Raw genomic sequence first — 26726 nt, 5'->3', positions numbered from 1 at the left:
ATATATCTTTATATATATATATCTTTATATATATATATATATATATATATATATATATATATATATATATATATATATATATATATATATATATATATATATATATATATATATATATATATATATATATATATATATATATATATATATATATATATATATATATTCTGATTAACACGTGAGTTTCTGTGCAAATCGTTTCTGATAGGCCTCAATATTTATTGTTTGTAATCTGCCATGCGTGAATTCCGCTCTTACCATAACGTACATATTACACATGCCAAGATATTTGCAACGTGATGAAGCTGCCTCCCATAATACATGATAATGGAACACTGTACAGTAGAATATAGCCTTATAGGCAGTGGCGTAACAGGCGGGGGGCAGGGGGGGCAAGCTGCCCCCCTGGCGGAGCTCACCGGGAAAATAAAAAAAGGGAAAAAGAAAAAAAAAGGGGGGGAAGAAAGGGAAAGGAAAGAAAAAAGGGGAAAGGGGAAGCGGAAAAGGAAAGGAAAAGGGAAAAGAAAACTAAGTAAAAACATAAAAAAGGGAAAACGGAAAGATAACGGGAAAAGGAAGGAAAAAAGAACAAGTGAGAAAGAACAATTCGCCCCGATATACAAATACATTAGCATGATTAGTAAGACAGGGAAATAAATTAAAGATGACAAAAAGACAAACAAAAGCGGGAAATAAAGGCAGAATGGAATTAGCCAAAATCTAAATTGGAAAATAAAGAATAGGGACAAGATAACGTACACTACCGGGCTGCCGAGGATTGAGATAACGAGCGGGAAGAAAAATGGATGGTATATATAGCATAATGTCGTATGAAAGTCTATCATAAGCTTGCTAAATCTCCAAAGGCTCTGTCCAAGAGTCAAGACCCCGTCACGGTGCAGTGGGGGCTCTGTAATTACGGGCCCCTATATTAATAGATCCTTCATGCATTAAGCTTTACGTTGAAGTAGTGGCGTACCGGGGGGTGGTTCCACAGCCAAGGGGAAATAAAAGAAAATAAAGGAGGCAGCGAAATGAGATGAATGAAAAAAAAATAGATGACATGACATTTGCTATAATGATGTAAAAATCTGTCACATAATTAGAATTTCATTTTAACAGGCCTTATTTTTTCTGGCTCGCTTCGCTCGCTGGCGACTTTTTACAAATTTTCCCACATTTGATATGGTGTGTCCCTCACAATATTTGGATTATTACGATACACAACTGCATTGAATTTATGTGTTGAGTTAAAGCTATATAAAAATACACGCAATTTGATTAAAATAAGTGGCCATCTGTAAGGTTTAAAATGGCTTTGATATCAAGAGGTTCCAGGGCTCTGCCCTGGACCCCACCCATAAAGCACTGTTATATGGATGAGTTTGGACCACGGCCCCCAAAAGTTCTACAACCAAACAAAAAAAATGAGGAAAGAAAGGAAAGTGAATTATATTTTTCTGAATATCACGTTAAAATCTATCTTCATGTTAGATTCTCATGAAAAGGTGATTTTTTTTTATCTCGCTCGCTTCGCTCGCTCGGGACCTATAGGCCTATTAAGCTACTTCTTGCCAGAAGCGCCATACTCGGCCCCCTCGAGCATACAGAGCTTCGCCCTGATGCTCACAATCATAACAAAAATCCTGTTAAAAAAAAGAGAGAAAAAAGGAGAGGAGGGTGAATAAATTATGATTTCATCTTTTTAACATTATGTCAAAATCTATCACAAAATTTGATTTTTGCAATAAAAATGTCAATTTTTTTTTATATTTGCCCGATACGCCATATCGCCCCCTCAAAATTTTTGCCCTATGACGCCATTGCCTGTTCCATGATATGACCGGGAAATTTTTGGCTCTTGCCCCCCCTGGCCACCGACCCCTGTTACGCCGCTGCTTATAGGCCTATATGGAGAGAGGGTGTAAAGGTGTGTACGGGTGAATAATAAAATTATGATTACGTAATAATCTTATGAGGGGTCGTTGTTTATTATTCAAGCAATACAGGGTTGTGAAAATGGATTTCTGGGGCCCGTTTCATAAAGAGTTACAACTGTTGTAACTTTGCCATTATGGTAACTACCACGGTAATCTTGATTTCGATTGGCTGCTGAGCCCTGTTACCATGGTAGTTGCCATAATGTCAGAGTTACAACAGTTGTAACTCTTTGTGAAACGGGCCCCTGATTTTGAATCAGCATAAAACGCCTTTTCTTAAGCACATTTAAGCCCAGCATCACTCTATATACTCAACTTGTAACAAGATTCTTAAAACTTTTTAAACAACTTGTTGAATTGCAGTATAAGCCTATATATATTTCCATAAAATTGAGAAATATATTAATTCGGTCAATATAACATGAAAAAGTTACTAGATTGCAAAAATGATGAACTATCCTCTTTATACCGCCTGAAATCATCCCAGCCCTATACAGTGCGTAACAAAAAAAAGTTTACACTTTGAAAAAGCCCTGGGAATTATAAAACATACAACATGTGGGTAATTTTTTCACATATAATCTTAGGTTTGGGTCTCATCTATCCAATGCAAGTAAAAATTTTGACAGAATGTTACACTTGAGTGAGCACTGTCCATTTTTGTAAAGTTCACAGAAATATGTTTGCGCAGAAATGATCGTTTCCACGCTATGTCAAGGGCGAAATCAAACTTACCCTGCGAGCCTTTTCTTATACATTTCCCTTGCACTTTTAGTCAATTGAAATAAAACGGATACATTTTGTAACAATTTTGCCACCCAAATTGAATTTTCAACACTTAGTAAGCACAACCATTACCCTTTTTGTGCCAGCTGGATATGAGGACATAACTGCATTTTAAGAAAATTTTAAATCAGACATCTTCAGCATTTTTTCACTAAGTTTGTATCATTTAAAGTGGGTTTACATTTTATTTTTCATTTAATACTTGTTTCTTCACACTTTTCCCAAGCTTGACAATGATTAACAAAATGAAAATCAAGCCTAAGCCATTTCATGTAAATCACAGCTCAGTGTAAAGCAAATATCGTCACGATTGCCTCGGTGTGTGGGGGAGTTGGGTGGGGCGCAATGCACTCTTCGAAGTGTTTTGGGCAAGGAAACAAGTTAAAAAGGTAAAAGATATCTTCAAATCAAATTTCCTAGCTAAATTCCACGCGTTCTTCATGTTAAGGTCTACTTTTATTCGCATAACTATTCAAAGTTCTGCGCAAATAATTTTTCACTAACTTTTCAAAAGTAAGTGGTGCTCACTCAGCGGAAATATTTTTCGACAGTTATGTCGTCATTTGCTTAAATTGATCTGTACCAATGTTAAATTGTGGAAAAAATCTTCAGGATATTACAAATGTATAATTTTACAGGATTTTTTCTAAGTGTAAACTTTTTTTTGATACGCACTGTAGTTTGGACTTTGGAATAATAAATTATCGGTGACAAACAGCAGACTTTTGAATTAGAGGCAAACAAAATGATAGTATTAAGTTTCCATACTCATTGCTTGAGAGTGTATCAAGTTTGAAGGCAAGATGGTGTCACTGGCCCCAACCCCCCCCCCAAGAAAAAAAAGAGAAGAAAATAAATAAGTAAATATTACAAACCCTCCCAAAAGTATAATAGAAGGATGAAATAAAAGAAAGTGAAGGGAAAACGGATTATCGTTTTTTTTTCAACACTGTGTCAAAAACTGTCACAAAATTAGATTTTAGTTTTAAAAAGAATCAAAAGTTTCGTTCCCTCTCTTCGCTCGCTCGGAACTTTTAAGAGTTTTGCACAGGCGCCATGTGCCCCTCAACGTTTTTGGACACCACCAGCTGACCAGTACATGTATAAGTTACGCGCTCATTATATTCGCTCGACTGACTGAGAGATGCAATTTTCTTTTGCTCAATAACCTGTCTGGCCTAGCTGTCTTCGGGAGTGAATTTCCCATAACATAAATCAAATTTATTAATCGAGTTTATTTCTCAAATTGCATTCCAATGAAAGAATGATAATGCCTTTAAGGGGGTACTCCATGATGAAAATAATATTTGAATAGGAAAAGAAAAATCAGGAAAACTTCACAACACTGAAAATCTTATCAAAATCGGACAAGGAATAATGAAGTTATGAATATATATATTTTAAAGAATTACATTATTCCGGTTAAACTGTTCTATGCTTGTCTTCATAAATATCCAGCAACCAGGTTATATCTTATATCATATCTCCACCTATTCTTTTGTATTTTATTAAACGAAATTATGGCTCAAAAGTTTACCTCCAAGAACAAAAAATTAGGATTGACAACTAAATTGCTGCATTATTATGGATACTTAACTTATTCTATTATAAGGGAGACATGATAGGCCTAATGAAATTATTATACCACTTTATACCGCTTTATACCGCATCTACTGGAAAAAACACAGTTGTTCCTGTAGTCAAGTTTCCAGGTCTATCTTGTTGTCTTAACTTGGATAAATAATAAAACTGAGTCTGTGCTGTTTGTGCAATGTGCTGTGCCAATGTATTGAAATGAAAGAGGCACTATTCCCATGCGTGAACATAATGCCACGCAGACCAGAACTTTGTAGCTTTGTCTTGACGCCATTGATTGTTGATGCCATTATGATTTAATGGAATAACACTGAGATAAAGGACACTGACCAGCCCATCTCATGAATATTCATGACGATATTGCATATAACTAATTTCACAAAATATTGCTTAACTTTAAAATTCAATGGCCCGTATTCTGAAGTCAGGTTTAACTTAGACCACAGTCTAAATCTATGCTAAAATTATGGGGAGCGAAAATTTCAAATATTATGTTTATATTGTATATTTCTTATGTTTACAATTTTGTTTCCTTTTGCTTTCATAAGGAAGAAAAATACTTCAGTTATCATTCCCAGACAATTATGAACAATTTGGGTGTCATATGAATAAATAAATTGGATGTTTACTGTTCGGGATTTGTGCCCCAATTGGTTCTCTATAGTTAAACCACAACTTTAAACCAGGGTTTAATTTAAACCAGAGTTCAGAATACGGGCCAATAACTTTATTATTTGCTATCAGATTTTGATGAAATTCGCAGCAATTTGCTAAGTGAATTTTTCCAGCCCGAATTCCCCCTTTAATAGTTGTATTGTATTGTATTGTATTTATTTAATCACGGTAAAACTTACATTCAGTCATAACAGACTGCTTTTCAGCAAGTCCGTGAACATTAAAAACATGTAAAAGTGAGACAATACGAAAATATTCAAAAATATTACAGTAACACATAAAATAAAACATACATAATTAAAATGAAAAACAACGATAATTAAAACTACATAAAACCGCAGTGCGAAGAGATATTATAGAAATTATCTAGCCCCCCCCCCCCCCCCGGCAGATGAGTTAGAAGTCGATGGAATTAACTGATTTCATAAATAAAGAGAACTGATCCAATTGCCGTAAGATTGTTACATTATTTTCAAATGTACATTACAAGAATTCACGTGAGGGAGCATAAATGGTTTTATATTCAGTACATGAGTAGTTTTACGTATTTTTTTAAAGTTTCATTGTATAAAGGGCACACAGAAAATAAATTTTTGATTTGGAGGGGATCGAGGGGCAAATACATGTAGTCTAAGAGGGTTTGGGAATTAGGCTTGTATTAGCAAGCCTTTTGTGCCACGGCCAGACTCACACTGTGTGTGAGATGGCTAGCAAACTGTATTGGACGAGAAACGGAAAAAAAACTAAACAAAACTAATTAAACAAACAAAAATAATGTTTAACTCCTCGAATCCAAAAAGCAGTCTCGTGGAAAAGCTAAAGTTGCTCGGATCTTGCTTTTCGATTTCGCCCTCAGCGTTTAAAAACCATATAGTTTTGAGATGGCGACCTCGGGAAAAGTTTCGGAGTCTTCGGAAAAGACCAGCAAAAAGACCCAAAATGAAGCAGGATCATCAAGCCTATTTGCGATGTACACATATCATGCCAACAGGTAGTAATGCAGTATATGGATTTGTATTATTTCCCCCCATTTCGTCTTTAGTTCGCTTGGAAATATCAGTGCAGAGCAAGAATGCAAATTTTCCCTTTTGTATTACCCCACACGTTCATTTTGGTGTTAGAGACTTGTACAGTGTGTGAAATGATTAAGGGGGCGGGGCCACACCACTCTAGGCGACACCCCAATACTTACCCGTGCTAATAAACTGGGACTCCACTCACGCGCATTTGGGCCGCCCTAGCTTAGAACTAAGCTTTGTTTTACTAAAAAATAAATCTTGTAATGATTCAATAAATGTTACTTAATAAATTAGTACTGTTAAATCGGTACTCACCGGTTCTTTTCTTGAATTTTCTGGCAATTTCCCACGCTTCTGGCTTCAATTCTGCGGCTGTTCCTGTCGCGGTAGACAGCTACATATGCAACTTTATTTATAAATAGAGCGCCCCTTACGATAGTTTTTAAGAACGCGGCCAAATTGTTAGGTTTTTTGCACTGTGTCCAAGGCGTTTTTATTTTGTTTGATTTTTTATTTTTAATAAATATTTTGTTAAATAGCGATTTTTACATCAAATATTAAATTCATATCACAAAATATTTTTAATTGTAGAAATATATATAATATCATGCAATTATTCATTCTATATATATTTTATAATAAAATTTATAATTGTTGCGGTCTTTAAAAAAGGATAGTCGATTGATCAGGTGATGACCACACGTATCACGTGATCTGAAAATCAGCTTCATACCGCTTTGATCGCACTCGACGGTGACCGGACTGACTGCCAAAAAAAGATCGAAAAATGACTCAAATGTAAGTTTCCCTTTATTTTATTAAATTCAAATTAGGAATAGGAATATATTTAATGGGCAATCTTTTAATAAATGATAAACAAATGAGGACAAAACTCATATTTTGGGAGTAATATCATACTTGGGTGCAGGAAACAGTACGTTTAGAAGTTCTAACATGTTTTTAACGCATTGTCGCCTATGAGGTCCATACATGTTAATGTTTGGACCTCATTGGTACTAGGAGTGGGGCCACACCGTCTGAGATCGGCCTCATTAATATACCCAGTAGATCTACTACTAATAACTTAGTGTCACGATAGAGGAGGTTACCAGAGACAGGCCAATGGCAAAGTCAAAGTGGCAGATCATTAGATTTTTTTATCTTAGAAAGTTAGATTTTTCTTAGAATAAGATTAGAATGCTGCATGCTGAGCCTGAGTGACATCTGACTTTGATCTAGATTCTAGGCCTAATTCTAAAAATATAGATCTATTTCTTTCAAAATTTTATGGGATATTTGGTACACTTATAATGATATAAGGAAAATTATTATTTGAAAGATTTTGTGAAATAAAAAGAAATTCATGTTAAATCTTACCTAAAATTGTTAGGTGCGCAGACTTGGTGACCACCATCATACTTAGACCAAAAGCTTCAGTCTCTGTATTTTGGTTGTTCCGCTGAACTACGTTGGCTCCACTCACCATACATAGACTGAAGGGGATGGGGTCCCGTACCTACAGCCAACGTATAGTGAACTAGCGTTTTATAGATCGCGATTTAAAACTGTTTTTTAAGCAAAATTGAAAGTTTCATGGTTTCCATTATCAGGGAAATATAAATAATTCAAGTAATTGCATACCTTGGGCCGGAGTTATTGAAAAAAATCCTCTGGATGATTGAGAAATCTGTCATCTAAGACATTTTCACCTGACCTGACGGTTTTTCTTGCAAGTTGCCATCTTGAATGACGTCATTATCGTTATTAACTTAATGTCTCGAATCGATATATCGCGATTATAACTAGTACTAGTACTAGTATAACTAGTATCGTTTATCTTCGGTTTCATTCGCATATGGAGCAGATCGTATAATATCGAAAGCAATATCGATATCACATTCGTGATTGTTGACGTTCGTTTGTAAACATTTTATAGTTTGGCTACCATTTTGACCATTTTTATCGTGTTCAAACCAATTAAACATCGGTAAAGTATATTTTTCATGCCTTTTTCATCTATATCGTTTAAAGTATTTAAATATTGGAATATCAAGTTTTAAAAGTTTGTTGTTTATACATCCTTAGATAGTAAATTCGATGTGTGAAATTACATCAAACTTTGGACTGTGAATTGACAAAAGGGAGGGAATGAGAACACATGCGAGCCCACACGTACACCCTACCGTCGGTAAATGGGGATTACAGTAAAATGTCAGAAATTGTTGAATAAATCCCCAGAAACGACGGTTATTCCTGTCTACATCATACTATACTCGGTCACCCTTCTAATTTCTTTTTCACAGAAAACTGATCCAGAAAAAAATAGACCTAATTAACGTTAGATCTAGTAAAAATAGTTAATCTAATACAATAGTTAAACCCTATATCAAATATTTCCAACAATGTTTGTAAAATAATTATTTGTTTATTTTCAACTTATATCTCAATAGACCTTGTAATCACACGTTTCACGGCAGTGCATGATCATTTACTTTCTGTAAAATATAAGTGCAATCGTTGCAGGCCTTTTCACATCATTAGCTCACTGAACGAATCCTGCTCTCTTGCTCACTTCTCCCTCTCTGGATCCCTTCCCTTATTTCTCTTTCTCTTCCTAGGCTCCCTCCTGTTTTTGTTTGTATTCTAGATTGTATTAAAGGGGAATGAAACCCTTGGAACAAGTGGGTTTGTGTGGAAAGAGAAAAATCAATGAAACAGATCAAAGTTTGGGAAAAATTGGACAAATAATGAGAAAGTTATGAGCATTTGAATATTGCGATCACTAATGCTATGGAGATCCTCACATTGGCAATGTGACAGATATGTGTGATGTCACATGTGAACAATTTTCCCTTTGATGGACTATAAAATACCCCAAAATTTCTCTTTTTGCTCTTTCTTATGGTGATACAAAGTATCTTTGAAAATCTGTATTACAAGCCCTCCTATAGAAAGAATTAATGATTTACTGATAGATGTGATAAAAGAGGCATTTTAAGTGAAATATATACAAAAGCAATGGGAAAGTTGTTCACATGTGATATCACACATCTTTGTTGCATTGCCAATGGAAGGATCAACATTATAATAATGATCTCAACTTCAAACGCTCATAACTTTCTTATCATTCATAACATTTTTCTCAAACTTTCTTTGATCTGTTTCTTTAATTTTTCTGTTTTCACACATGCTATCTTGTTCCAAAGGTTTCATTTTCCTTTAAAGACATATTCCACCTAGCCTTGAGGACTCCATAATGATATTTAAAAATACTTTTACATATACTTTTACATCACGGAGCCTTGACAGGCTGCGCATACATGCCTAAGCAAGACATGTAAACACGGATGGATTTCCTTAGGAAATCCATCTTTAGAAGTAGAAATCGCTTTCTTTTGCTTGAGTTCATTTATCTATAAACCTTCATATGCCTAATGCGTATGAAGGTGTGAAAATCTCTAAGTATAAATATGAAAAAATGAAAGGTTTCTTACCAGACCGATCTCGTGTATCCATTCGTAAACCACCACAAATACAATAGACTTGAACCTTGAACAGCTCCGTTATGACGTAGCTTCGATGAGCGATATTACAAAATGCTGTTTTGAAGAACAATTTATAGATGAAAATTATTATTTAACATATAATAACATTTGAATTTTGATTGTAAATAATTATTATTATAATGATATAAATGTGATGTAAAAGTATATGTAAAAATATTTTAAAATATCACGGAGTCCTTTAGGCTATATTCCACCACCAGCTTGTGCTTTTATAGACTTGTGCTCTTTTCTATTAACACACCTAGAGCTACATGTAGAGTATGGGAAATATTCCTTTTTAACAAATTGATTAATTGCATTATTACATTGATGTTATATTATATTTTGTGAAAATGGAATAAATTAAATATTGATATGAATGAATGGATGGATGGATGAATGAATAAATGAATTGATCTGCTTTGAAGTTCTTGCCTTGAGGTTCGAGTTTTCTTGAAGTGTATAGTCTAGAATGCTCTTTCCATAGTAGTTAAATATAGCTTTGCTTAATATTACTATTCTCAGACTTTCCCTAAACATTGTCATTGCAGCATACCACATGTACTTGCATGTATATGCACAAACTACCCACTCAGTGGGTCAGCTCCCTCCCCCATTGAAGAAAATCTGAAAAATGTTGTAAAATACAGTGGAAATAATGTATTAATGTGCGTCCTTCTTCAATAGGGAGGGGTTATGATAAGAGAGATGACCTTTAACTTTTTTTTTCTACAGGAAAGTGAAAAAGGGTGATGACCTGAGAATATATAAAATATGTAAAATGCATCAAAATGTTGGAACCCCTCTCGCTGGCATCAAGGGAGAGGGGGGTTATGATTAGAGTGATGACCTTTATTTTTTTCTATGGGAAACTTAAAAAAATGGTGATGATCTTAGATCTCTCTATTAAAAAAAAAATTTGATTTGTGTTATTGTCGCAAACTTGTGAAGACGAATGACCCTTTGTGGAAACCCCCTCCCCTTGCACTGGACAGTCTTGGATCCCCAGCTATCATCGTCTAGATTAGACGTCGATGCATGGAAGCTCTTCTTTCCGAACGATATCATCAACGTCCAATCTAGACTACTGCTGACACTACTACCATCGCTTCTATCATATTTCCATTCTAATTCAGTTCATTTCTTCTCTCTGTCTCTCTCTCTGTTGCTCCTAGACCAAATAACAACCAGGACCTCGGTCCAGATGGAGATAGAGATCCGAGGAAAACTTCTGTGCCTGATTTTCTCCAGCGGGAGGCAACTTCTAACAGAGATTTCAGGTCATTATTCATCTTCACTCATTATGCTACAGACAGTCACACCTGTGAAACCGATTCCAGACCAACAAAAGCTTTTACATTGTTATGAATGGCATTTCTTCATTCAGTTTGGAATTATTTCATTGATGTGACTGGACCATAACTGTTTTCATTTTAGATGCTTTGTCAATCATCATACTACCGTACTTTCGCAAAAGGAAACAAGTTACAAAAGTATCTTTTGTTGAAAATGAGCAATGTGTGTTCGTCATTTACATAGGCGTCAATGCAATTTAACAGCATATTTTCTTCAATATCTTTCCATGGAAGTTCATTTCTTCCCCAAATTTTGCCTGAACGTGCAACATAACAAAGGGTGTTTCAGAAAGAACAATATCTCAAATTTGACTGATGTGTCACTTGCTTCCTTTTGCCAAAGTTGGGTAGCATAGGATGTAACTACGTAAATGATCATGCTGTTCTTATATCTTTTGGAAATGGATTGCATATATATTCCCTATTTCTATTCATTTCCCTCGTTCATTGCTTTTTGGTCTTCTGCATTGATTGATTAGACTTCATGAAGAAAGATATCTTTTTTGGTAATGATGTTCATGGGAGCTCATTATATAATCTTGAGCTCTTTCATATATGTTTGTAGACATGTATTCATAGATTGCTTCAACCATTCTAATCATTTATCCAAAGCAGCGAATCTTTCATTGCTGTTGCATATATAAATAGACACAATGGCCCATATTCTGAAGTCGGGTTTAATCTTAACTCTGGTATAAAGTTGTGTTTTTACAATAGCTAGCCAATTGTGACATAAATCTCCAACAAAAGAGGTTCAAAGTATCAACTAATTTAACTCTTAAATCATTCTTAACTGTCTGGGAAAGATTAATAATTGTCTTCACCTTAAAAGAATTACGGAAGAGCACAGTAAACACAAGAAATATGTAAATGTAAACAAATTTTTGGAATTTTTGGCTTCCCATGATTTTAGCACAATAGCCCATGGTCTAAGTTAAACCCAAATTCAGAATACGGGCCAATGTCATCTTGTTCTTTGGTACATGCTTATCAAGAGATTTTATATATTTTTCATGTCACCATATATGAATTACGGTAGATTCTACTTAAGTCAGCTTTCCATTTAGTCAAAGCATTTTTTAGACCAGAAAATGCAAACGTGTGATTACATCCTAGTCAACAAAATTTCTGTGGTCCCAAAAGATTTGACTTAATGGGCAGATTCACCTACGTATATTATAATCTAGTTTATATGTTCTATAAGTTATAATCTAAAGTGTCTTTAATTGTTCTTGGTTTAGTCTATCGGTGATAGCGACAGATTTGAATGCTGAGGATGAGACAGACCTGAGAGAGTTCATAGCAAGACGACTATCAAGGGGGACGGTCTATGGTGGATCGGGAAACGTTAACACAGTCGACATTGGGTAAGATAGATCAGCATAAATAGATTGATGGTAAAATGTTTGATCTCCAAATGAATTATTTTTATTTTTACCCCATCAAATTACTCAATTTGTTTTTCAATCTTTTTTATTGCCTTTTAGTTGATTAATCAACACTATTATACTATTATGAGTGTGTTGTGACGATGCAGTTCGCTCAAGGGTATATATTGTGAATTCCCAAGATGCATGCACCATCATTAATTACAATTTCAAAGTTAAAAAAGTACATTATTTGTTTTATAAAATGAAATAGCAGAAAGAATTTGTATTGGAATGATTGTGTGAATCGCTCCAAATTCTGCTTTTTATAATAACATCATACAGCGTATCCAGTATATGCGCCTAATTAAAGGCATCAAAATCCGTGCCGTAGCCTTTGAAAGAATGCATATTTCAGATGGCGTGTCAGTTTATAAGCTCTATGTTTCTTGCATTTCCCCATTCAAGTATAAATTCTCATTATGGTTTTAATCTTGCAGGAGTCGTGTGATGGCATGCTACTACTGCTTGCTTCGTCAGGGTGGAACCCAACCGGGTATTGAGAGAGAGATTGAGAGTGCCATGGATTCTAACTCGTTCTACACCTCTCAGGAATGCGTCATCTGCTTCCTCAGCACACCTACCAGTGCACTAGAACTATATCCTTCTCAAACACTCATAGGGGACATTGATTTAGTCTACGTCCACTTGGTCTAAACTCACTTTGTCTACATTCCCTTTTATATTCTTAGTTCTTCTACACCAATTCGTCTACTACTACCATTTACCCTACTCACCATTGAGCACATATACCATTTTATCTAACATCCACAGCTACAGGTTTCCTCAGTTCAGCTACCTGTAAGCTTCTCAAACTGTCATTTGGGGTAAAATTACCACTTTGTCTATGCCTGCTTGGTCACACCGACTTGGTCTCCACCCACTTTGCTTAGGTTATGGTTTAATCTTCTCCCGGGTGGTATAATCCTCGTGCATTCACAACCAGTTTGTCTACTAACCATTTGGTCTAAGTGCGTTCTAGCCCATTTACTGTTTTGACTAATATCTAGTTAAGCTATTCCCATTCCTTCTTTTGGTTTAACACCACTTTGACTGATGAGATGAACTGTGTATGAATCCAAATGATAAGTAAACAGAGTGGAAATTAGACTATCTGAGCATTAGACTAACTGACAGTTAGACCAATTTATGATGATCACTATATTCTGTACTTTTCCAAAATAGTCCAACAGCACTAACTAGTTATTTTCCAATCCACACATGAGCAGATCAAGTTGATCTTTCCTGAAGACCTAGATTGTCATTGTTATTGACAATCTAATGCATATTATAGAAGGTTGGTTAATTCAGACCAAATAGAATTGATATGAAGAAGTGTCTTGAACTAATTTCTCATGTCATTTCTCCTTAATGTAACATTCACATTCCGACCTGAATTAGATTTGATTAGCGAGGGAGTACTACCACTTCTTGAACAAAAGGTAAGCACAGTTTCGACCATTTTTACCCATGATTCATTACCATTTGTGGACAAATCGGTTCCTAGACCAGCTCTTATCTGGATTACTACTATTTTATGATATTTTAAAAATAATATGATTTGAAAGCAGGTACAGTTTGGGCCATTCTAATTCCAAGGGGGAGTTGAATTCTCTGGTACAATTTAAAAAAGAGAGAGAGAAAAAAATACACGTCTGAATCCTTTAACAAATCCTGCGTACGCTGTTGGTCCTTGGTTTAGCTCCAGGTTATGTTGTAAATCTTTGACAGGGAGGTGATTCCGCTGAGATTCAGAATCATTTAGAAGACTGGTACACCCAAGCATCAGGTTACGTATGTCGCTGTGTGGAAACACTCAAAGAAGACGTAGCTTATCTTATCAATGCTGTAAGTATGCATCACATCTTATTCAGCATCTTACGTGATCTGCAACCCCCAAACCTACAATTAGCCAACATAAATGAATTTCTAGATTTTTTTTACGTTAAAAAAGCACATCCCAACCTTTAAAATGTAACTCCTCCAAATTGAATCACAACAGTATCAATCTAACACAGGTACTTGACTGAGTGTAGAAGGAATTCGGTGAGAGCTCCAAAGAATAAGGAAAAAAACAAGGCTTGAAGTTTAGGGTTTACTAAAGCATGGGATGTGCGCACTGTGCAATCCCGATGGAACTTCCATGCAGTCTGGAAAGATGGTGTCAAAGAAACTTGTGTGTGTGTATCTCATCTTTTGTTTTATTTTACTATTTCTATGGCCCACAAGCTAAGCCTCTTAGTAGGTCACCACGTTTCATTTCCATCTGTTCTCATGGGTGTTACTAATGTTCCATAAAAAGTAGTGCATGTATTATGTATATTATCCTGTAATTATTTACTTTTGTTCTTTGCGATTTACTTGTCTCCCAATAATTTACTGTTGTTATTGTTGTTGTTTGATATCGGAATTGAAACGAAATAAAGATTCATTCATTCATTCATTTTGACAGTATAAAGAAGAAGAATTACTCTTTATGGTACAATAATTTTGTAATTTTTAGTTTTTGGGGACAGTACTACTGTTATGGCTATTTACAGAGAACCTGACCCGGCGAGTTATTGTTGGGCTTTGGGGTGGCAGGTCCATGGGTATAAATACATGACATCATATTATTCAAGGGGGGGGGGGGGGATGAAACAATAGTTTACCCCCCCCCCTTCCGAACAATAGGTTCTCTGCTTGGATTTACGCCAGTGGGCAGGTCACTTATAGATATTTTTAGTGTGTGATTTACATAACAATTATAATATAAACAATAATATAAACAATAATATAAACAATAATAATATAATATAATATAATAATGTAATATAATATAATATAATATAATATAATATAAACAAATAGTTTAGTGAACTTTGTATATGAGTAATGTTTCAACTGATCAGCAATATTTGATTTGATCTGTTATATCACTGTTTTGACAAATATATGATATTTAAAAATTTAGTTAAAAGAGGTAGTGCAGTGCAATCTTTGTATAGAACATAAATGAATTATCTTAGCTGATCAGTAATGTTGCAGAAAATATGTAGGTCGTAGCTTTTTGATGTGGAAATTTACTGAAATTATTTCTCTTCGCTTTCTGTTTCTTGAACTCTCAAATGATCATGACTTGTGCAGTTCTTGAAGTGAAGTGACAATGGAGAAAAATCGGGGTTGGAGGTACGAAAAGGTTTATAATTTTGTGGTATTGCCCCAAAATAAATACAAGAACTGATTGAAACATACATTACCCTGGTGGGTGTTTCATAAAGCTGCTTGTGAAGTTACGCACAACTTTACGAACGACTGGAACATGTTCTTATGTCCTAAATGAATGACATAGGGATGTATCATCTAGCACAAGAAGGGGTCACCAGTCGTGCGTAAAGTCATTCGTATCTTACGAACAGCTTTATGAAACACCCACCTGGTTTGGTGGGCTAACTAAATGGAGGGGCTTGTTGAAATAGCAGAACTTGTAATGGCACAATCCTTGAAGACATAGTTCCAGTTAAAAACCGGTATAATACTAATATATGAATGGCATCATTATTCTTTTCACTGTGTTTTATAACAGGCATTGCTTGAGATCCGAATGGAAGTAGTAGGTACTGAGACTGCAGTGAAGCAAGATGTAGAAAGGTGAGTTGAAACATTCAGATACTCTTCAGTCAAGATTTGATGCAATGATGGCGTTTATTAAGATGAAAATCTATCTCTGTCCTCAGTTTCTCCCTGTTTATGACCTTTGAAGGTTGAATGTTGGTACATTTAGAAGAAAAAACAAAGAAATACTGGAGAGGTATACAGTTGTCAGGTATGAGATGAGCTCTGAAGGTTGGCATGGTGGTACAGATACACATTGGAGAGGGTTATGGGTCACCATGTGGTTAGTCCTTTATATAATATTTTTGGGTGGTGGACTGATAGAGATGAAAATGAAAGGCGAGAAACAGAGAGATGAGATTGAGAAGTATCTTTCGTGACATAAGGTGTAATAGTCCTTAGAAGGACGGTTAACCAGATGAGATTGATTACTCGGACAAGATGAGATGAGAAGTCGTGACGATGAGTAGAAGATGAGTAGATGAGTCAAGATTAGTTGAGAAATTCTGGCGGTGATGAGTAGATGAGCAGTGGAGAGTAGGAGCGATAAGGCATCTCCGACGACGTTGCGTGCAGCTTGACCCTTCCATCAGGAGCGTATTACAGAAGATACCTTTCATTCTCATCATTCTCTTTCCGAGGGGAGGTTTATGGTTAACTTGAAAAGGACTGTTGGTTTGGTGGAATGAGAAAGGAAAATAAATAGATGGTGAGGAAATTGGGAAATCATTCACGATGACAGAAAGCAAAACCACCCAGGATGTCAATCATCCTATCGTCACTACGCCTGCTACATGCTCTCATAAAGTGATTAATTAAATGATCAATTTGGGAAGGTCTGGCAAATTCTTTTATTTCCTTTCACGAATGCACTCTCACACAGTTCAGACAGAGTACAAAAATAGTGTGGACTTTGTGGAAAATATTGCATAAATGAATTCAGAAAAAGTGTGCATTATAATTATATTTTACAAATGCAGGGACAAAATAGTCTGGATTTTCATGGTCACCGCTTCTGATAAAGTGTGCAGAAATTGCTGTTGATCAGTGTCCCGTTCCATGAAGACTTGTTATGATAACAAATACACATTTAATTTTATCAATTTACTATCAGCCAATCAAATCGAATGATTTCAGTAGCTTTAAACTGTTCTTGCAAATTTGTTATTATGGTTAAGTTTTATGAAACGCCTCCCCCCCCCCTCAGGAAGTATGCCATGATGCGCAGGGAGCAAGTGACATTTGACCATAGAAGCCACATTATTTGAGAATCCCATTCATGAAGTGATGATGAGATTGGGTCTGGATCAAGTCCTTTTAAAGCAGATACGAACCAATAGCGCCATCTCGAGTCCTCAACTACTCATCCCTGGCCAGTTTCCTGACCCATAATGCTAGTGTAGTCTAGTAATATAGACCCACTTGAATGATAACATGTCAATTAAGTACTCAATACAATGATACCGCAATAATTATGTTACCAAGTTGCAAAACAATTACTTTTCCTCTCAAAACATTTTAGTTTCTCTGTACAAAAACAATTATACGTCAATTTATTCTCTGTAGTATTAGTACATATCTGAAAATGTACTATATTTCAAGACTATGTATTTATAACACACAGTCAATGAGATACCACGCACAGTTCACTCCCCCTTTAACAGCAGCAACTCAATAGTCCAAATTATTCTATTCCTCGACCTTTCATGAATAGAAATGATCTGCTTTCCATCCAAATCCACAATTCGTAAAAGGGATGCATTATTACAATGCTTGGAATAATTTTGCTTATTGAATTTAGCATTGTCAGTCATTGGAGAAAACCTCTCACTAAGTTCTGTCCAGCCCTATGTAAAAATCTGCTACACATAAGACTTTTTGTGTACAGTAGTCTTTGAAAACGTGAAGCAAACTGCGATGCGCTACCAGGAAATATTCCCTGCAATGATTCTGGAATTCATTTTCCAGGTTCATGAAAGCGTGTAGCCTATCGGACCTCTTACAGTCATCGCAAGAGAGCTCATCACAGGTCCCTTCCGATCCTATCCTCATCGACATTGATGAAGCAGGCAACGCACAAGCCAACGTCAGATCGCCGTCCAGGGGACCATCGAAGAGTCGGCTGGTCTTTGAGGGTGATTCGTACCGTTTTGAAAATGCAGGTGAGTGTATTGGGTTATACTGGAGGTGTGATAGCTCAGTTGGTCAATCGGGGGTTTCAGATTTTAGGTGACCTGGGTTCGATTCCCACGTAGTTTGCTAGTGCCATTTGGTAAGCAGAGCTGCCAAGTAGTACTGATTTTTAGTAATCATTTTGCCCAATGAACACCTAGTCTAATTAGACCAAATGGTATATGGACTAAATGGCGATTGGACCTACTGGTTATTAGACGAAATGGTGAGTGGACGAAATGGCAATTAGACCATGTGGATATTGGACGAACTGATGGTAGACCAAATGATAGTAGACGAGTTGGCAACTGGATGAAATGGCATTGGACCTAATAAAAATGAACCGACCAAGTAGCAATTTACCAATTCATAAAACATAGTAGTGAGATTGACAGCAAGTATACATTGAAATGACAAACTACAGTCCCTCTAGTGATGCTGGTGGTTTGTTTATTTTACCTGATGCATTGTGGGAAATTATATATAAACAATTGAAATAATAGCCATATTGAAATACCCTGTTAAGCACCTTGTTAAAAGTCAGAGCAGCGCCTTTCCTGCAGGAAACTGGCAAGTGTCTCTTTTGCCACCAATCCTCACATTTCATCATAAACAAAACAATGTGGAAAGCAGGAAAGCCGCAATGAAAAGATGCAATGCACCCCAATAGTGAGTCTCCTGCCACGAGACAAGGCAAAGACCTTTGAAAAGTTGCCTTGCAGGCCTGGGCCCCGTCTTACAAAGAGTTACGATTGATCAGATCAATCATAAGTCTATGGAAATCCATCAGTGTCATAATTTTTTTCTACGAAAAATATGCACAATGACCGTTTTGTATGTAAAGAGAAGCGCAGTGAATTTTCTCAAACAATGAATGCATGAATATACATCATAGCTAGAAAATATTTTGAACAAACATGCATAATAGATATTGACGTTGCTGGCCGTCCATAGTTGCGATTGAGCTGATCAATCGTAACTCTTTGTAAGATGGGGCCCAGATATCAGAATAATCAGGGGGGGGTGTTTCATAAAGATTTTAGATTTAAGTATGACTTAGAAGTTAGAGTCGCACTTACCTACCGAAGCATACATGATATGCAACATGCAATCTTATCGATCAATACGCAGTATTGCGCGTCCTCTTGGCATGATCTGACCAATGCGCCATGCCTTTTATAACGCACACAAATAGGCATCGATCTAAGTGCGACTTTACGTGATACTTAAATCTTTGTGAAACACTTCCCCTGGAGTAGTTTGAATTGCTTAGGAGACAGTACTTGGCACTAACTCAATAAGTTTGATTGAAGAAAATTAATGATTGGTCTTTTCTTTTTCATGAAATTAGCATTATTGTATTTTTTTATTAAAGGGGGAAAGTGACAGCCTTTCGGTTGTACTCTTGATTATCTTTTGTATTCCCTTCCTTGTTGTGCAGAGAAATCCTGGTTTTGTGAGGAGTGGTCGAGCACAATGTTGAAAGGAGGCGAGACCCTCAACCCGGCATTCCTTCGTCAGGTTATAGAAGACTACAAGCTGCACACCATACAAGACCTGAATACTCTCAAGAGACTCATCCGACAAGCAGAGACAGACCACTACGCCCTCTATAGGTAAGATTTGATCAGGGAATAACTATTATATTTCATCTTATGATTATGATAATCCCATCACCTCTCATTTAAGGCCTGGGGGCCGTTTCATAAAGCTGTTCGTAAGTTAAGAGCGACTTAAAGAACGACTGGTGACCCTTTCTTACACGCTAAACCATCGCCAATGAATATACCATTTACAACAAGAAGGGATCACCAGTCATTCTTAAAGTCGCTCTTAACTTACGAACAGCTCTATGAAACACCCACCAGGTCCCACTGGCCGACGGACACAAAGCATATTCATATCAAATACAGGGGACAAGAAAATTTTGGGTGGCTCCATCCACTTTCATCTGCTCCAGACAATGGGTAAACTAGGCAAACAATGAAATCACAGGGGACGGATGCTAGATGGATATAGAGCGTATGAAACACATATGCAAATAGTACACAACGGATACATAACGTTTTCCAATGGATGGCAAGATTCTGTTCCGTTTTATAATTTCTCTGCATCCGTAAATGCAGTGGGACCAAGCCTTCATGAGATGAGCGCTCTACCACTGAGCCACCATTACCGATGTAATTATAGATAACTACATCCTTTGACTCCCACATGATCCATGATACCTTTGATGTGGCATCCACTTTGGTGAATTACTACTTTTTCTAATCCCACAATCATAGTAATGATAATAATAGGCATTTGTATAGCGCCATCTATCTAGAAACAATCTATTCCATGGCGCAGTGTGGAAGAGCCGTGGTGTAGTGGTTCTGACTCTCGCCTTGTAAACAGAGGGTCGTGTGTTCGAATCCCACCGCGGTCTAGCGTCCTTTGGCAAGGCGTTAATCCACACTTTGCCACTCTCGACCCAGGTGCTAAATGGGTACCCGGTAGGATGCGAAAGATATTGTATGTTTGATTTTGCCAGCGCCATAATGAGGCTGCGATGAATGCAAGGAATGCTCCCCAGGGAGTGGATATTGTGCACTTTTCGTGCGGGATTGAAATGAATCCAATGACCGGGGTAATAATATGCTGTAACGCGCTTTGAGCCATTCAGGGAAAAGCGCTTTATAAAAATTGGCTATTATTATTATTATTATTATTATTATTGTTATTATTGTTATTATCCTGGTGTTAGCTCTAGGCTGGTGTGAGTCGGCGAGTAGAGTGGAAGCAGGAGCAGGAGAGTAGACTCAACATTTCAGGCAGGTTGACTGTTTGTCTTCTGGAGTGGATAGAATTGGAAAGGCGAGAAAGTGGACAGTCAACCTGCCCGAAACGTCGAGTCTTTTCTCTTGCTCCTGCTATCACTCTACTTGCCGACTCAAGCCAGCCTTCATTCACCTACTCAAGCCTGCCTACTACTCAGCTTTCCTCTCCTGGTTTACAGTCCTTTTAAGGACTACGCTCATTTCGAAAAGAATACTCTACCTTCAAACCTCCATTTTCTCGCCTTTCCAATTCACCTCCAATTCTATCCACTTTTCTTATCTCTGTCCCTCCATGACTTTTCACATGGTGTACCCTAAACCTCTTCCGCGATTGCTCATACCGCCATGCAAACCTTCAAACATCATCCAATCCACTTTTTTTTACCACTTCATGATTGTATCTTCTAAGTCCATCCTTTACATCATTTTGTAAAATAAAAAATTGCTTCTCGTGTTGCACAATCATTTATTTATTTCCATTATTTCCTTCACAGAGCGTACGCTTTCCTGCGAGACTGTGGCTGTGGGGCCATTTTATTACGTCACATCTGGAAGGATGAGAACACGATATCGGCCAAGGACACCCAGAATGTCCTCAATGTTTTGGAGGAATTCATCTCAGAGACCGACAGCTCCAATCTTGCCGCTTGAACGACCGGTGCTCATGTACAAATGCATCAGTATTTATTTACTTTTAATGTAAAAAGAGTACTTACGAATGTTGTCATTTATCCTTTTAGACCAATCCATCCGGGTGGTATTGTTTCGCCAGTCCCATGACATTTTCTCCGGCGACAAATGCTCCGCTGTAAAATCCACATACCTGTGGAATGACTAACTTTTTCCCTGGACTTAACATTACACCCTACCCTCAAGCTTACCCTGACTTAAAGGACAAGTCCACCCCAACAAAAACTTGATTTGAATAAAAAGAGAAAAATTCAACAAGCATAACACTGAAAATTTCATCAAAATCAGATGTAAAATAAGAAAGTTATGACATTTTGAAGTTTCGCTTCATTTCACAAAACAGTTATATGCACATCTCGGTCGGTATGCAAATGAGGGAACTGATGACATCACTCACTCACTATTTCTTTTGTATTTTATTATATGAAATATGAAATATTTTGATTTTCTCGTCATTGTCATGTGAAATGAAGTTTCATTCCTCCCTGAACACGTGGAATTCCATCATTTTAACATTTTGTGCTTCAGGCAAGGAGGTCCTAATCATCAAATAGGTAAAAATTGAAATATTGTATAATTAAAACAATAAAAAACAAAAGAAATAGTGAGTGAGTGACATCATCGACTCTCTCATTTGGATGTAACTGGCTCGTTCATATAACTATTTTGTTAATAATAAGCGAAACTTTGAAATGTCATAACTATCTTATTTTACATCCGATTTTGATGAAATTTTCAGCATTGTGCTTGTCTGATTTTTCTCTATTGATACAAATCAACATTTTTCTGAGGTGGACTTGACCTTTAAACCCCTATTGCAGTCCTTACTCTGCATCTTTCATAGATGAAATAAAGCCTGAAGCAGTTGTCGCAGGAGCAAATGCTTTGTCACCGTTTTGCCACACAAATTTGCAAGAATGCGCCCACCACGGATTGGATGTGATAATATTGATAGTAGCTGGGTCTATATAGTGCTTTTTGACAGAGGATATAAAGCGCAGCTATTATTTCCCCCGGCTTTAGCTTGAGCTTTCACTGTATCTAGTGCTCAGTGCATTCAAGGGATTTATCCCACCGGGTACCCATTCACCTCACCTGGGTCTAGTGCAGCACAATGAGGATTAACTCTTTGTTTGCTAGGCTATGAAGCCCTCTGTGCCGAATTATTTTTAGGGAGGGAAACAATGCATTGTTTGTTTGAGCGTGAAATGCGAAGTTCGTGCGGCACCGAGTGTGCATTGATGCAAGGTACGCTTTGAAAGGGTTAGTGTCAAGACTTTCCATTAGGGCAGGGGTGACTTCTGATAAAAAGCTGTATGAAACTTTAAATTCTAATATTTATTTATTTTTGGAGGGGGGAGGGCATTCTGACATAATATGGATATTTCTTTTAATAGAAATAGTTTTAGGGGAAAGTGCTTCCGGAAATGGCTTTGTTCTTTGACCTATTATTGTTAGAAATGTTTTGCCCCTCCTGTTAGACCCCTTTATGGGGGGAGATGAAATACAGCCCAATTGTTTCACATGGCTTAATGCACTTCTTTTAATCACCTTGGGAAATATTGAAAATTAGAATTTATTTTATTTCTCTTAATTTGTGAATCAGGAATCATGTATCCCTGGGCCCCGTCTTACAAAGAGTTGCGATTGAATTGATCAACCACAACTATGGACGGCCAGCAACGTCAACATCTTGAATGCATGTGTTTTCCAAGTGATTTTTAGTTATGATGTATAACTCATAAATTCATTGTTTTCTGGATAGTTTGGTGTGTTTCCTTTGTTTACAAAGGACGTTGTGCAAATTTCCTAAAGAAAAAAATATGACTTTGATGGATTTCCATATACTTGAGGTTGATCGGATCGGTCGTAACTCTTTGTAAGACGGGGCCCATAATCTTGTATCTCTCTATACTGGACTTGGTCTATAACATGATCTATAGATGGTTTTTTTCTTGGGAGGAGAGACCTGCTGGTCACAGTTCTGTGTGCGCGCCCTTCTAGGCGACCCAGATTGGCTGGCTCCTCGAAAAATGCGCCTTTGAATGTCTTTGACAGATATATGGCGCTATACAAATGCTGTGCCTCATCATCATCATCACAATCACCACCATCACTATCACCATCATCACCATCATCACCATCATCATCATTATCACCATCATCATTATCATCATCATCCTCATCATCATCATCAACATCATCATCATCACCATCATCATCACCACCATCATCACCACCATCATCACCACCATCATCATCTTCTTCATAAATTCACATGTTACCAGAGCTGCCATTTGTTACTCTTCTGGAAGCATTTTGTAACATCAAAACACAAACCGTGTAAATTTTACATTTCTATCGCAGGAAAATTAAAAATTACAATTTTTTTCTTCAAAAACCTTCCTTAATACTCATCTGATTACTGCAATGCTGCATGCAGCCTTAGTTTCCCTTTTAAATCATGGAAGCAAAATCTATACTTTTATTTTTTTTCAGTTGTGTCGCAGTTAGTTGCCAAGTTCTTTTTATGATTATTGTAAATAATTTTACAAGTCCATATATTGATATATTTATGTACAATTATATATGTATGATAAACTCTAAGTTATAGTATCCTTTTTTATCTTATTTGAAATATGTATGTTTGAAGGTACATTCAAATCTGTGTTAGCAGCCACTTGCCTTTAGTGGAAGAAGATTGTGTGTATTAGAAAATGACTAGGAACATAACATATCAGTAACCTTTCTGTAATGGCCACATTTCTTGTTTCCTATGGACGGTCACCATAAACAGCTTTCAAGTTTAAAAATTCATATTTCAGTGAGACAAAAAAAAATTCTGCTTTGTTTTTTTAAGACCAATTCATAAATTTCCATTCAAATTGTTTGCATTCTCCGTTTTAGGTTGTTCTCTTCAAACTTGTACCAATGTGATATCTTGGTTGACAAATTTAATTTACTTCATGTATCATGAGTTTCCCATTAGGAAAATGAAAGAAAGAAAAAAAAAATAGTTTCAAATTTTCCATTGATTGGAACTTACTTGATACTTGATAACTTGTATTTCATATCTTGCCATCATTACGAAAATACACCGTTTGGGGTTTCACCGCTGTTGGGGTCGCAAACTGCGGTAATAGACCCCATTTTTCGTTTGAAACTCTCATTTCTCATTTGAACATTTCCAAGCCCCGATAAACCCATCTTGGCCAGGTAATCCCCGTTGTCTCAATTTCATCTCCACTGGCCAGTAAAGCCAAGGACGAAATGATAAACAACAGCTGTGCTATTACGTAAGACTTCTCTGCCTGAAGAAGGAACTTCGGAATTAAATTATTGTCTTCGATATTTAATCACGTTTTCAAAGGCATATTGTATTCAGACATCCAATATTAGTCCTTTTTCAATTTCGAACGAAGAAAATCGACCTCGAAATAAGGAAAATAAGCGAATAAAAATTAGGTTATGCTTTGCATGCAGGGACTGCCCTTAAAGCGCTGCGCACACGATGCATTCACCGCGTGTATACACGGAACTCCATAGCAGGCTCTTAGACACGTTGCAATCCATCGTGTGTGACCCCCTGCTGTGCTGGGCTGTCGCGTTATCTTCAGACCGAGGTCAAGAAACAGGTGTTTTGATACTTAAATTTCTTGCTTGGGGGCAGTTCGGGATTATAGTGGTTGGAGAAGAGAATTGGTGAAAACGATCTGGGGTATAGCCTTCTCAAACGGAGGTATTTCGTCATGATAATCATGAATGTTAAGCATCAAACTCCGCAAGAGATGCATAGCATTTCTTTTTAGTCCACATGACTTCTGCATTCAAGATGTCCTTGTCCATGTATTCTTCCTTCCTCTAGTGTGACATTTGCGCGTTTGTCACTGCTTTGACTAATTTGAAGACTGAATAAGTTGAATAAAGAAGAGAGTGGAGCGAGTCTTTTATCTTCTTGGCCCATTGTTTTTGTTTCTTGTCAACATGTCATGATTATGGTAGCGACAGTGGGCTGCTAAAAGCTTATTTGTTAAAATTTTATAGTTTGAGGCAGCTCAAAATAAGCTCTATTTATAAGTCACGATATACATGACAACCTTAAAATTAGGAATCTTGTTCTGAAGACAATATGGGGTTGCCACTGCATATTTTTTCATAATTCTAACAAAAATCTGAGCTGTTCTAGAAAAATTGTAAGTATTATGAGATGCAAGATTTTCAGAGCCCGCCGACCAACTGTATCATGGATTGTCGTTGCATGTGTCCATGTACGCCTTTGCTCAGGTAAGATTGGCACTTAGTTCTGGACCCTGTTGCATAAAAGTATTAGAGTAACTAACTTTGCCATCTAATGGTAACTTGATGTTGATTGGCTGATTAGCATTGTTACTATGGTAGTTACGATTAGATGGCAAAGTTACCATTACAGTAACTTTTATGCTACACGGCCCCGGAATCCAATTTCTATTTGAATTAGGTTGTTAAAGAGGATGTTATCATTTTTTTTTTATTCCTTACAAAGAGGCATCAATCTTTCCTTTTTATCAGTATTGGAAAATGAAGTGATGAAATGCAGTATACACAAACATGCATGAGTATGAAATTTATCTTTATGCCAAAAATATTTTCAAAGGGTCCAAGCATGTCATGAGCTCAATGTATTGTGTTTCTTTTTCAATTCATTCGCAGTATTAGATATTTAAAGTTACACTTGAAACGAGGAGGAGAGAAAGAACATTTAAAAAAGATAAATATATTTTCAAGTATTTTGATACATGATGTCATGTACCTTCTTTTATTTAAATTTCAGGTTATTTTTTGGTCAGTGTTACCATAAATAATTTTGTTAAACAATGTAAATAGACATGGACAATAACTAAAATGTGCAATTTACATAGTGATTTAGTGGAGTGTGTGTAATCCATTTCCAATGTATTTAATGCATTAAATTTTATGTCCTATAAAAACAATCACCTGGATCGTATTTGGTCTTATTTTGCTTAATCATTTTTACATTGCTATAGTGTGCTGGGAATTGCATTGTTAATGTAAATATAGCTGCAAAAGATTCAGAGAAGCTGTATATTATGTACACGCTAAAAATAAGA

The 26726-nt window shown here is 36.5% G+C and overlaps 1 protein-coding gene across 2 annotated transcripts; it reads left to right on the top strand.

The window, feature by feature from the left end:
* The first annotated feature begins 5860 nt into the window (after positions 1–5860).
* LOC129269016 (protein Njmu-R1-like) lies at positions 5861–26588 on the top strand. Of its 2 annotated transcripts, XM_064105197.1 has the most exons (10): positions 5861–5988; positions 10737–10841; positions 12158–12283; positions 12784–12944; positions 13730–13785; positions 14075–14191; positions 15909–15973; positions 17906–18099; positions 19551–19725; positions 21423–26588. In XM_064105197.1, exons 1-10 carry the CDS (start codon positions 5879–5881, stop codon positions 21577–21579), a joined length of 1266 nt encoding a protein of 421 aa, XP_063961267.1. In that variant the 5' UTR covers positions 5861–5878; the 3' UTR covers positions 21580–26588. The 2 variants fall into 2 exon arrangements, with proteins under 2 accessions (XP_063961267.1, XP_063961268.1); XM_064105198.1 differs by lacking the exon at positions 10737–10841 and having other exon boundaries at positions 5878–5988.
* Positions 26589–26726: the final 138 nt, after the last annotated feature.

This window comes from Lytechinus pictus, chromosome 10 (genome assembly GCF_037042905.1).
Source record: "Lytechinus pictus isolate F3 Inbred chromosome 10, Lp3.0, whole genome shotgun sequence".
Taxonomy (NCBI): Eukaryota; Metazoa; Echinodermata; class Echinoidea; order Temnopleuroida; family Toxopneustidae; genus Lytechinus; species Lytechinus pictus.
Note: the sequence above shows the minus strand (reverse complement) of the source record. Positions and strands in the feature narration are given on the sequence as shown.